General features: G+C 46.3%; 1 protein-coding gene across 1 annotated transcript in view; it reads right to left on the minus strand.

The window, feature by feature from the left end:
• Positions 1 to 11,503, minus strand: part of FITM2 (fat storage inducing transmembrane protein 2) — a 44,218-nt gene extending 32,715 nt beyond the window's left edge. Inside the window, exon 1 of the mRNA XM_069651320.1 lies at positions 11,258 to 11,503. Coding sequence (XP_069507421.1) covers positions 11,258 to 11,430 — 173 coding nt within the window. The 5' untranslated portion in view covers positions 11,431 to 11,503. The remainder of the gene's footprint in view (positions 1 to 11,257) is intronic.
• Positions 11,504 to 13,148: the final 1,645 nt, after the last annotated feature.

Below are 13,148 nucleotides of genomic sequence, written 5' to 3' on the forward strand. Positions count from 1 at the left end.
ACAGTGAACACCTTCAGGTCAGTGATGTCAGCTGGTCATGAGCAGGTTGGAGGTAGCCCCATGGTGGAACACTTGGTGGCTTGTTTCCAGAGGTGGCCAGACAACGCTGATCTGTCCAGGAAGGCTCTGGCTGCTAAAGTGATTACCCTCTTATGCTTATCTTGCAAAAGCATGTCAGATGTCACAGCCCTAGAAATAGAGGGCATGACTTATTCACCTGAAGGGGTGACCTTCTTCACCAGGAGAAGGACAAAGAAAGGGATTAAGAGAGTGACTTATCTGGCATTTCCAGGGCAACCCAAGCTTTTCCCCCATCAGGAGTCTCAAAGCTTAAGAGGCAAAGACGGAGCAGCTTGGGCCGCTTGGGGAGAGTCCGATATTTATTGCACTTTGTGGCCTGATGGGTCAAATGGTGCATGCAGCAGGCTGGAAAAGACACAGAATGTTTTGGTGTGCATTCAGCCTTAGGAGCTTCACACTGGGGACCCGGCATGAAGATATTCTGAATGCCGCGGACTGATCGAATGAATTGGTATTCAAGGCGTTTTATTTTAAACTGATCGACCAGGTAGCCTCGTTGGTAGTCAGCTTTAAATAAGCATAATACAAGCCTTCAGTCTCGACATAGAATACAGATTGTCCATACTAATGTACAGGAAAGTCATGATTCTTTTAAAGACACAGAGGCAAAGTATAATCCACCCGGGCAATCGCTCCAATAGTGGACAGAAAGAAGAACAAAGGCGATAAGAGAGGCACGCATAAGCGATAGAGACAGCAGGCGCGAGGCGTAGCTAAGTTGTTTAGTAAGCAGGCAGCCATGTTGCGATTGCCCACCCAGGAGAGTAACGAAGGATACATTACGTCTTCCCTGCAGGTGCAGAGGCAAGCCAGCTACATCCGCAGAGGAGCGAGGAAAGTGATTTACCATTACTGGGTTGAGTTATCATATTCAGTTGTCGTTCTGAGGCGTTGGTTACAGCATTGCTGATTACTGCAGTGGATCAGCGAAGAGAAAGGATTACAATGGACTTGAGGGGTTATGGGGCTACGGCCCTCATGATTAGTTAATAAGAGTCATGTGATGTTCCAGTTCAGAGCATTCAAGTTTCAGACTACATTTTCAAATAAATTGTACTTCTTTTGTAAGTTTTAATTGTTGAAAACGTACTTTGTGTTTTTTGCTGCTCGGGTTCTAAAGTAAATAGTTAAGCTTCCACGTCTTTGATAGAATCAGGACTTTCCTGTAAATCAGTATATAACATCTGTATTAACGGTTACCGTTGTCCCTATTGATTCATTATGGTAGCAATTCTTAAAATTGACTGATGTCAAAGGAGGGTTTCTGATCTTCTGTGGCAATGTTTAGAACAGTATGAATAGAGATCTACCAGTCTCTCTTAACGGAATCAAAGGCGACAATGGAGATATTTTTGGAGACTTATGAGGGGTGGTGCCCCTGATGTATCATAAATGGTGATTTCAACCTTAAGTTGGGAAACGGTCCAACCCCAGGCCTACTAGATCCAACAGACAATATTACCAAAGAGATTGAAGCACCCAATATGCTTGATCCATGAAACTGTGCAAATGGTCTCAAATTATGGTTAACTGAGTGGAGCCTTTGCTCCACAAATGGCAGACACCATAAAGATTTCCCAGGAAAATACACCTACATTGGCCACCAGGGTAAAGCTATAGACGATTACTATTGCACTTTTGTTCAAAGTTTGAGTTTCATTCAGCATGTTATTGGAGCCAATAAGTGACCAGCATGGCATAGCCTTGAAAGTAAAAGGGGAGCACAAATGCTATGTCAGGTGTAACATCCAGAATACCCTAAATACTGCACTTTCACCCTCAAAGAAAAGGCTAGGATTGGATAGTAAGCTTAGTGAGTAAATTAATAGCAGAATAACTGGCCAACATAATCAACTGTTTCACACAATTTTGATGTCCCAGTAAACTCAGGAGATATTAAAAGCATATAACAAACTCATGCCAGTAATTTTAAGCTACTTTTTTTTAATCCAAAAGTTACTGTAAACCGCTGAAAGACTGGTTTTAAGACTGGTGCAGATCAGCCAAAGTGGCCCGACCGTTTACCTTTAGATCACTACTAGTGAGAGAGATGATGTAATGAGAGCCAGGGCTGAATATTTAAAAAACGCCCTTACTGCCTGAAAGATGAACTAGAAGAGGAAGCATGGGAACAGCTCACAGGCGCTGCTGCTCAATCTAAACCGAGAAGCTTCCAGGGGTTGGTGAAGAAGGGTGCCATATTTGAAACAGACAATAACTTAATGAATATGAAGGTCTCCCATTCAACTTGGCAAGGCCCTTTTTCAGCCATGTATCGCATCCAGGATATTAATATCGCTGATGGTGCATTTTGATGATGCCATAATGCATTATGTTCCAAAGTTGGCAAAAGTAACTGATACACTAAGTAATTACTACAGTTGCCTCGAATATATTTGCCTCTATCACTTATCCAGGAGATCCTATGGATCATCTTAATCATCTCAGGGTCTACAGTAGGTTCAATTATTCTTGCATTTGTCCAGTGTGATACCTTGTTAATGAGAGGCATTTTTTATTCTTCTCCACTAGGTTGAAGTGTTTCTAGTTCCACCTGGACACCTGCAAGTGGAGCAGCCTTAGGGGGAAATTGTAATGAGTGAAGGAGTGGACTTTCAGTGTGATTATCGCTGGCAATTCTTGTTTCTTAACAGGATGAATCAAGTCCCCTCTGCCCTCTTTCACTTCCCTGCCCACTTCCACAGAGACCCTCTGTTTAGGCTTACATGGCAATGGTGCTAAAGGGACAGCTGCAAGTTCAGTAGCTGTAGACTTGTTTAGGGTTCGAAGCACATCAATGATATTTAGGGAGCCCAGGACTGCTGCCTGAAGTTGCTGAGGTAGTCCAAGATTTTTGTGACATTACATTGTAAATCAGTAAGTTTAGAGTTTATTCCTTCATGCCAAACTACTTGACAGAGTGAACAGCCGTCACTCAGTTTATCCACGTGGTTTAAATCGTGGTCGATTGATTTATCTGTAAGTGGGGTGGTACACCTATGGTTGTACCCATTTGCCCAGCTAAGCATTTATGGTTTGCCTCCACAGAGCGAAGGGTTACTGAGAGCGAGTTTCTAATAACTAGATGGACTCTGTGGAAAGTTTTATATATCTCCCAGAAACGAAAATCTGCCATTTATTTAGGTCAGAGGAGAGCCGTTCCCACAATAATCCCACAGGGGCACAGAAAATAAAAGTGCACAAAATTACATTTAGAGGAAGGAAAAAGTTGGATGTGCACCAGAGGGCAAGTAGAAAGGATCACAGAGGACCACATTTGACATTTACACCTGTGGAGGGAGGACTTTTTCGGCAGGAGCAGTTTTGGCCTTACACCAGTAATTTTGCAGGAGGACCATGGGAATCTCCCGGAAATTGGAAGTGCGTCAAGAAATGAGGGAAAATGTGTATTTGGATAGGGCCTAGTGACAGTTTGAGTTTAGGAGTAATTAGGGAGACCAACTAAAAGGAAGAGTGCACATGTAGAAACTGAGGGGAGCTTGGGAAGAGATCTGAATTGTATGCCAGTTTCATCTTCCTGCGAGAATCAAAAGATGTTGCGTTTTTGTGGCAATGAACCATAGTATAATAGATCTTTGTTCAAAATTCCCACAGGAATGAAAAGGGTTGAAAAAAATCGGAGGATTTTAATACCAACTGTTGCAGAAGGACCAAAGGCCAAGGAACATGGTATTTTAGACTATCCTACTTGGTCGCAGAGGCCAACAAGCTATGGTCATTTATTACTAAAAAGACCACTTCCACTTTGTGTTAAAAGCTTCACTACAGAGAGGCCACTCGTTGGGTTGGGCTGGCAAAGACCCCATTTCAACATGGCCCTTCTATAAGCTAAAGCCAAATGAAACCCACAGGCTGTGCAACCCTCCTCATATTGATCACCCCTCCAACTACACTCGGAAGCCAACAGTTTTGGTATTCTAGGTGTGGTGGTGTAACACATGACAAAACTCTAAGAGTCATGGAAGGAGTACATTAAATTATATCAAATTGAACTATTAGCAACCTATGTAAAAGACTCCTCCTCTGTCCACTTTACACCTTCTTCTGGAACAATAGGACTTATCCCCGTGACCTTCCCATCAATAAGACCCTTGTCACACACTGACTTTGCACAGAGTGCAAACCCTCAGATGAGATGATGAAAGGAACTGCATGTACTCACTGATAACTAACACACAAGCCAACAGAATGCACGTGTAACTGACCATGAAGTCTGGGTCCTCAAAGAACCTGCACATGCTCTTGACAATCACACAAAACTTGCACATAGAGCTCCAGAAAATCCTAGCACCTCCCTATATTCCTCCCTAAAATCAGAGCAATAATGCCAACAAAGAGGTGTAAGTGCGAGTCTCCAGGGCAGAGAGTGTGCAGATGCAAAGTGATATGGATAGACAGGAGCTGGGGAGAATTGGTGAGGAAGATGCGCAAGGGCCAAGGACACCTATACAGCAAATGTAAGATTAGCAGAGGAGAGAAGGAGGAGGAAAATAGGAAAGTCTTAAGGAGCTTCTGGGATTTGAGAAGATCCTGCTCAAGGCGCAGGGAGAGAGGGAGTCTATTCCAAAGGAGGGAGTCCGCAGAGGACATAGAGCAACCCCCTGCCCTCTGTTTAGCAAAACGCTTTACACACAACAAGTTGGTACCATAGGAGCGAAGTGGTCTAGACAGAGAGTATTTAGTGAGATAAAGTTGAAGATAGTGTGGTCCCCCAGACAGCCTTGTGGATGATGCAGGGGGGTTTGAATTTAATGTGTGCAGCAACCAAGAGCCAGTGAAGACTTATTAGTGCAGGAGAGATGCGGTCCCTGGGCTTAAGGCCAAGGATGTCTCGCTGCCCTATTCTGGATAAGCTGAAGGGGGTCACAGAGTGGAAGGAGGAGGTTGTTAATGTAGTCAAGTCTGGAGAGAGCCAGGGCTTGAGTCACACTGGGCCTCTGACGGGAAGTGAGAAAAGGTAAAATTCCTTTGAGAAGGAAGAGCCGATAGTTGGACTTTGTAATAAGGAGGCGTACACTGTAGGTAAGTGAAGATCCTTTAATGGCAACCAGCCTGAGCACAGCAGTGCTCAGCCTACATTACAGCTCTCCACTTAAACTCATAACCGTTGTTCTTGGAATGTGGAACATTCAACAAATGCAAACATGACATCAGAACAAGAGTGGAATTCTACGGGGTAGAATTCCACTCCAAAGCCATTACACATAATAACACCCCCCCCCTTACTCAACAAAAGAAACAACCCTCTTCAAGCACCCACACACACATACATGCACACTCACAGACACACACACACACGGCAATCACACAAACAGACACACTAGTCCCAACTAAAACTAAGGAGTCCTCATAAGAAGCGAACAGGCAAGAAAACATGAAACTGTGCTAACATGCAATAGCACCCAAAACATAATCTTTATATTTGGAGAGAACCTTCCTCTCCCTGACAGAAAGAGCATGAGTTAGAGCAGGGTCGGCCGCCCCAGAAGTGGACACCTCACTTTCCTCGACTGGAACGTTTCCAACATCAGAATCATGAGCAGAAATAGGGATGGAATGTTCCTCAACCCCCCGGGGAACTACAGCCGCCCCTCTAACCATGGGCTGCAAGTTAACTAGTTCCTCACTACCCTCCCGGATAGTGGAGCCCTCTAAGGGGGAATCACACACTACATCAGCATCTCCTGAAGCACCACTAGGACTGCCAGAATCACCACCTGTGGAAACTACCTTCTCTTGGTCCACCACCACCACACGCCTAAGACTCCATGTAGATCCGCAATCAAGTTTTACATACCCACGACCACGCTTGACCACCTTGCATGGGTTTAAGTACCTGCTGAGACCCTTTGCTACAAATCTGGGATTCTTGATCTGAACCCAATCGCCAATCTTCACCGAAAGAGGCTTCCAACTGGTCAGCTGCTCACTCAGAAAACGCCTTTGCTTACATCAAACTCGATCCAAAACTCCTTGCATATCCACCTGTGACTGGACACCACCGCCCAGGGCTGGCACTCTCAATTTGGAGCCCGGTTTCCTCCCCCGCATAAGCTCAAAAGGAGAATGCCCAGTGACAGTAGAGGGGGTCAGCCTGTAAGCTCTCAGAGATTCCAACACTACCTTTCCCCATGGAAGGCCATTAGCAAGAGCCAACTGGATGGCCCCCTTGATAAAACAATTCATACGTTCCACTAGACCGTTGGCTTGTGGATTATATAGAGCAACCTTATGTTGACGTATGCCCAGATTGTCCAGAAACTTTTGCATATAATCTGACACAAACTGAGACCCATTGTCGGTCACCAATCCAGCAGGCACACCCTCCCTGTCAACCACTGCAGAGAGAAACCCCACAATCTTCTCAGCAGTAACCATAGATAAGGCAGTGGCCTCGACCCATCTCGACGTATAGTCCACCATAACTACAATGAGTCTCCTCCTAACGAATCTATGGGTCCCATTATGTCCAGCGCTACTTTGGACCAGACTTGATGGGGGACTTCAACAGGATAAACTGGTTGGGGAACTGGAACCTTGCTTTTATCACTGTTGGAACATGCTGCACAATCTTTCACTACATCCTCCACGTCCGTATCCATACCAGGCCACCAATAATCCTGTCTAAGTCTCCTCTTGGTCATAGACCTGCCCAAACGCCCCTCGTGTGCTAACTCAACAAGTTTCCCTCTAAGGGAACAAGGGGGCGCTAACCTCAGACCTCTGGCCACGCCCCATGGACCTTCGGACAATTCTTGCCAAACATGCCCATACAGCTTGGACAACTTAGTACTGACAAGACCACTTCTAAGTGCTGCTCTTAATTCAACTAACTCGGGATCATCTGTACATTCAGCACTCCATTCTGGTTCCGACACTGCGGGCACTACACTAGCCACCAAGGAACATTCGTCCCCCACCACACCTGGAGCCTCTTCAGCACTGCTAGAACTCGGAAACCGCAATAGGCAATCAGCTACCGCATTTCTCACACCAGGGACATACTCCACCTTGAAATTAAATTCTGTCATATCGGCCATCCATCTCATGATCCTGGTAGACGCATGAGACAACCCCTTCGTTGTCAATACTTGAACCAACGGCTTGTGGTCAGCTCAGAGGGTGTACTCAATTCCCCACAGAAAAGTTTGAAAATATTTAGAAGCCCACACAGCTGCAAGAGCTTCCCTTTCTATGACAGCGTACCTGCCCTCAGCTTCTCTGAGCACTCTCGATGCAAAAGCTATGGGACGAAGTTGTCCCTCAACCCTTTGTTCCAGTACAGCACCTATGCCATACTCACTCGCATCCACCGTTAGGAACGTTTTTCTGACAGGGGAAAATGAATTCAAGGAATGGGCCTGCTCAATTTATTCTTTCAACTTAAGAAATTCCGCCTGACACTGATCAGACCACACAAAATGCACGCCCTTCTTCAATAATGACCTCATGCTTACTGTCTTGTCGGCATAGGAAGGTACAAACCTGCTGTAATATTCGGCAAGTCCCATGAACGATCTCAACTGCTCTTTATTAGCCGGGGACGATGCATCGCTCAATGCCCTCACCAACTCAATCTTAGGGTGAATTCCCTTGGCATCCAGAGAGTGTCCCAAATAAGTCACACTGGGAACACCCACCTTGCATTTGCTAAGTTTGACCGTGAGACCACAATTCTTCAGGACATTCATCACCTCAAGGACTCTACAATCATGCTCAATCTGAGACTCGCCCCACACCAGAATATCATCTTGAAAACATTCCACCCCGCGCATACCCCCAAAGAGTTTCTGCATTGTTCTCTGAAAAACAGTGGCAGCAGATGCCAAACCAAAGGGCATTCTACAAAAACGAAATGTGCCAAAGGGAGTGACAAAGGATGTAAGGAGGCGGGAGTCAACATGCAGATCTATTTGATGATATGCGGATGACAAGTCAAACGTCAAAAAGCAGGATGCACCGCACACCAAGAAAAGCATTTCATTAATATTGGGCAGAGGGTGTCTGTCAACCCATATGCATGAATTAAGGTCCCTAAGGTCTAAGCACATTCTCATGCCTCCATCACTCTTACGTGCCAGGACCACCGGGGCCAACCATTCTGAACTCTCTACTCTCTCTATGACCCCCGACTCTTTGAGTTTATTGAGCTCTTCCTTTAAGGCATCACGAGCCATGATAGGAACCCTCCTGACTTTATGGACAACCGGCACAGAACCCCTCTTGAGAATTATTTTGTGCGCAAAACCCTTCAATTTGCCCAACATTTGAGTAAAAACAGAAGGAAATCTCTTTTCTAGCACTTCCGCCGTGAGTCTCTCATGCAACTCAGCTCCATCACTCTCTCTCCTCAAACACATCACCGGAACTGCTTTCCCTGGTCTTATTTCAAGTTTTAGAGCGGCTTGCTCGTCCCACTCTATCATAGGGTCACCTTTGTGAGCCACATATAATTTTCATCTCGCCGCCCGTCCTTCAAACTCTATAACAGCCCACTCGTAGCCAAGAACCTTGATGGGTACTCGTCCATAAGCACACGGATTTATGTCCGAACACATCAAATCCGACACCCTCTTGTGTAATTTAGATTCATACAGTTCAGGGAAAATCATTGTGTATGTGACCCCGTGTCCACCATCATTTCCATCGAAACTCTGTTGACCATGAGCGTTGCCCCTGCTCTCTTCTTGCAATGGCCCACACTTAAACAAGGATCCTTCTGGTGTGCTACCATTGTCTTTGTCGGAACATCCCATGTACCCCACAATTGTCACACCTTCCTCATCATCATTAGTGTCCACCAACTTCACTGACTCCTTAACCGACACCACACCTCTGCACATGCTGGCGTAGTGACCTTTGGTTTTGCATCTCCTACACTCCACATAAGCAGCCGGACACTCTTTTGCGCCTGCCACATGTCCCCGCCAACCGCATCTCTTGCACTGTTCCCTTGACAAGGGTATCGGCTTACTGTCCTTGTTCTTTGCTCTGGCATCAAGTGATTTGCAGGCAATCACAGCATGCACCGTTTCTCCCTTATCAAACATCTCTCTGACGCTCTTCCTGGATTCCTCAATAGCACGAGATATCTCAATGGCTTTCTCTAGGGGCGGATCCTTTTCTATCCACAACCTTTCTCTAACACGCACATCACATGTCCGCATCATCACCTGATCCCAGATGTACTCGTCAATGGTACCAGTAAACTTGCACGTCGCTATCAGAGTACGCAGGGCAGTCACATAAGCATCTATGCCCTCATTAGAACCTTGAGCCCTTGAGAAGAAATGGTACCTTTCGAGCACCACATTGGCCCTCTTACCGAATCGTGCTTCTAACTTGCCCAAGGCTGTTTCGTAAGCCAACACTACACCTGGTACAGCATCAACCCCATCACTCCCTTCTGTGGGGGCAGTAGGAGCAGCGTGCACATTGGGACCAGGAAGATGTCTGAACAGCCTTAGACCCTCAGTTCCCAAACAGTTGAGCAAAGCTGCTTCTTTTTCATCGTCCGTGAACTTGGCACCACCTGCCCTGAGGTATACTTTGAAGGTGTCGACCCATAAATCCCACACAATTGCCGGTTCACCCGGACTGGCCAGAAATGCAGGAGGCGGACGTGCACTGTTGTGCTGCATGTTGAGTGGGGTTTGGGTATTGGCAATGTCGGTCTATAACTTTGCTAGTGCTAGGCAAGGAGACAGCAATTTAAATTGTCACTGATCACAGAATACTGCAGATCCTAGGCATGTGGAGGTCAACACAGACACAAACTCTTGAATTGTTCACGCGGGGTTAACTTTTCAACAGGATCCAGCTGAAACGCCCCTAGATGCGTGCTGATACGTCACGCGTTGCCCTCTCGACAAGCCGCCTACAGATGCCGACGCGTGTGAGTTTACAGCTCCTTGCCCCTCGTGCTCCCCCTATGGTCTTCGCCTCCTTTCCAAGACTCCCGTGACAACGGGAGACCCACGCTTGACTTCGGCCACAGACGGGCACAGGGGCAACCCAGCCCTCCTCCTCCTCACCTGCACTCCAGTTGCTGCATCGTGGCTGCGCTCCGGGCCGGGGAGCGCAGCCCGGGGACGCGGGGGCAGCCCTCCTCCTGCTCGCCTGCACTCCAGCACCTGCTCCGGGAGCGCCGCGCTCGATCCCGGGTGGGGAGCGCTGGCCAGGTACGCTGGTCGCGGTTGTCTGCGTGCGTGGGAAGGTCTCCTCTCACCTTCCTGCTCCTGCACTCCTGATGCAACGGAGACACCGCGCTCGACACTGGCTGGGGAGCGCAGGCCAGGCTGAAGTGGACGTGCGGGGAAATACCTCTCTTCCGTCAGAGGTACTCGCTCGACGTGGGCAGCGTCGGCCAGAGAACTCTTCCCTCGACAGGCCTGGGCAGCACTTGGAAACGGGCTTGCCTCAGGGAAGGGAATGCAGGCAACTGCTGGGCGGTGAGTGGCTACGTGGGTTGGAGGCTGGTTGCCCTCGTCGCCAGTGTAATAAGGAGGCGTACACTGTAGGTAAGTGAAGATCCTTTAATGGCAACCAGCCTGAGCCCAGCAGCGCTCAGCCTACATTACAGTTCTCCACTTAAACTCATAACCGTTGTTCTTGGAATGTGGAACATCCAACAAATGCAAACATGACATCAGAACAAGAGTGGAATTCTACGGGGTAGAATTCCACTCCAAAGCCATCACACATTATAACAGACTTTTTGGCAAGTCCTGAGTGTGCGTCTTTACTTCTGCAAAAATTGCTAGCTATAAAAAAGGTTTTGATTACACGAAAATAAATATTTTAGAATTTAAATATATTTCTGTGTATATAAAAAACAACCCCAACTAAAATGAGATAAGTTATATGACCTAAAAATCCTTTAACTCCGAACTTCCTAAACTAGACTGCAAAACATTAGCTAAAATTCATATTTGGAGTTCATACTCTAAATTCAGATAGTGATCGGACACTTCCAGTAGACAAGTTACACAAAAACAGTGGCTTGCTTGTCGCAATCACACTTATAAAATCCGAGAAAAACAACGTATCAAACACCGGCTTCTGATAGATAATGCAGCTGTGCTGTGCTTGCATGTACGTTTGTCCTGCGCAGAAAAGCTGAAAGGATGACATTTCACCAGCGGTGATTACTCACACGTTGAGGACGTTGCGCTTGTTGCTCATGTATGTATCTGGCAGAGGGCATAACTCCTTTAGCGCAGACCCCACGACTGTGAGGGCCACTAAAAACAGACACATGTGTCTCTGGACTGAATCATTCAAACACGAATCTCGGAAAAATCGCACGATGTACTCCAGGGCATCCATGATGCTAAAGCGAATCCAAGGTCCTCCAGTCTCGGAAGCGATCACCCACTGGCGGTGACGTAGAAGACAAGCACGCGCCCGCCGTACATCGCACAAGCGCAGTTTCGCCGCTGTCCTCCCGACGCCTCCCAATGAGTTCTATAACTGTTTCCTTTATTTTATGAGCTATGTACATCACGAAATATTATGGAATAAAATACGTTATTTTCCTAAATATAATTTTGCATCTTTTGTATTCAAAACATGTATTTTATTTTTAATGTATTTTCGAACGAAGATTACCGTATGACACTGCGAGCCGTTTAATAAAGCTCATACTTCAACACCCTTAGAAAATATGCACCTTTAACCTTTTCTCAGTTAGGTAAGTTATATCCAACGTTAAAGGGCGCATGCTTCGGAGCCGTAGACTAAACGTCTCTGCATCCAGTGGAGGAGGGACGGTACTACGCGAGATAAAATACAAAAATCTTCGAGTCCTTCGTCTGTTTCTTTTCACTACTTCACAGGTTCGACCGGGTACAAGTGTAGAACACCTGTTCCCTTCGCTGATCCCATTGGTTTCGTTTGCCACAGTGCCTTTCAATGCAAAATAGCGCACAGTGCAGTCACCAAACAAGCATTAACAAAGTCAATATTGTTATGTATTTCGAAAAGTCGATACTGTGCTTTAGTGGCAGCGCCTTTTTTAAATAGCTCCGTGAACAAACCCTAAAAACTCACCGTCCCTCGTATTAGTTTTGACTATTAGATGGCGCTTTAGCTCCACCCATTATCTGTAACTATTGTTTTAGAGTATGTTTATGGAGGAATGGCGTATGAGGGACACAAAGCTTTTAGGTGTTGTTTGGTTATTTACCACCCATTGAATGCCTGTGTCCACGCTAATCCCTATTGTCATCCCTGCCTCTTCCCACCCATAACACATCCTCCTGGGATCTCGTTGAGCTAGCTTTACGAAGCCTTACCATCAAATGTTGTGCTCAAATTGCCAGTATTTTTTCAAAATCGTCTTCTGGGAGTAGATGAGAGTAGATGACTAAATTGGAGCTGTAAATGAGATACCGGTTTAATAAATATGTCTTAACTTGGTCTGCCTTTCGCTACTCGATTTATAAGCGCTACAGATGCCCTTTACTGAAGTCCGGTAAATAAAAGTATTGGCAAAGCCAACAGTTTTGGCTTGTGTATAAGTATTAGGTATTTGCCACGCACTGCTATTATATGCCAGGTACTCGCATCATTTGGCAGTTTCTACCATCGTCACCCGTTAATATCACTATGGCAGTGCCTAGCAAATGCCTTTCCCATGCCTACACAAAAGCCACAACAGTTTTTTTCAACAGATGTTTGTCTCCCTTTCTCCTTAGTCTGCCCTTTCTACTTGATTCCTCCTCTTTCTGTTCACCACCCCGTCACTCCAGATTATTATTGTTATTATTTTTATGGTATTTATTGAGCAAGGACCTAGTTTCGAGAAGCAACAGAGCGCTTTTTTTACAGAGGTATACACCAATACAGATTTATAACAGAGCGCTTTACAGAGGTAGCAAAAGAACAGATATACAGCAAGGGGAAGGATACAGAGGGGCACACAGGAGGGGTACAGCTGTACCGGGTGGCGGGGAAGAGAGGGGTGGATAGCGTCTAGTGAGTCAGGGGCCATGTGATGGCCTAGGTGTTGAGGAGGAGAGACGCTTGGAAGAGGTGGGTCTTGA

This window comes from Ambystoma mexicanum, chromosome 3p, assembly GCF_040938575.1.
Source record: "Ambystoma mexicanum isolate Mex_15411 chromosome 3p, UKY_AmexF1_1, whole genome shotgun sequence".
NCBI lineage: Eukaryota > Metazoa > Chordata > Amphibia > Caudata > Ambystomatidae > Ambystoma > Ambystoma mexicanum.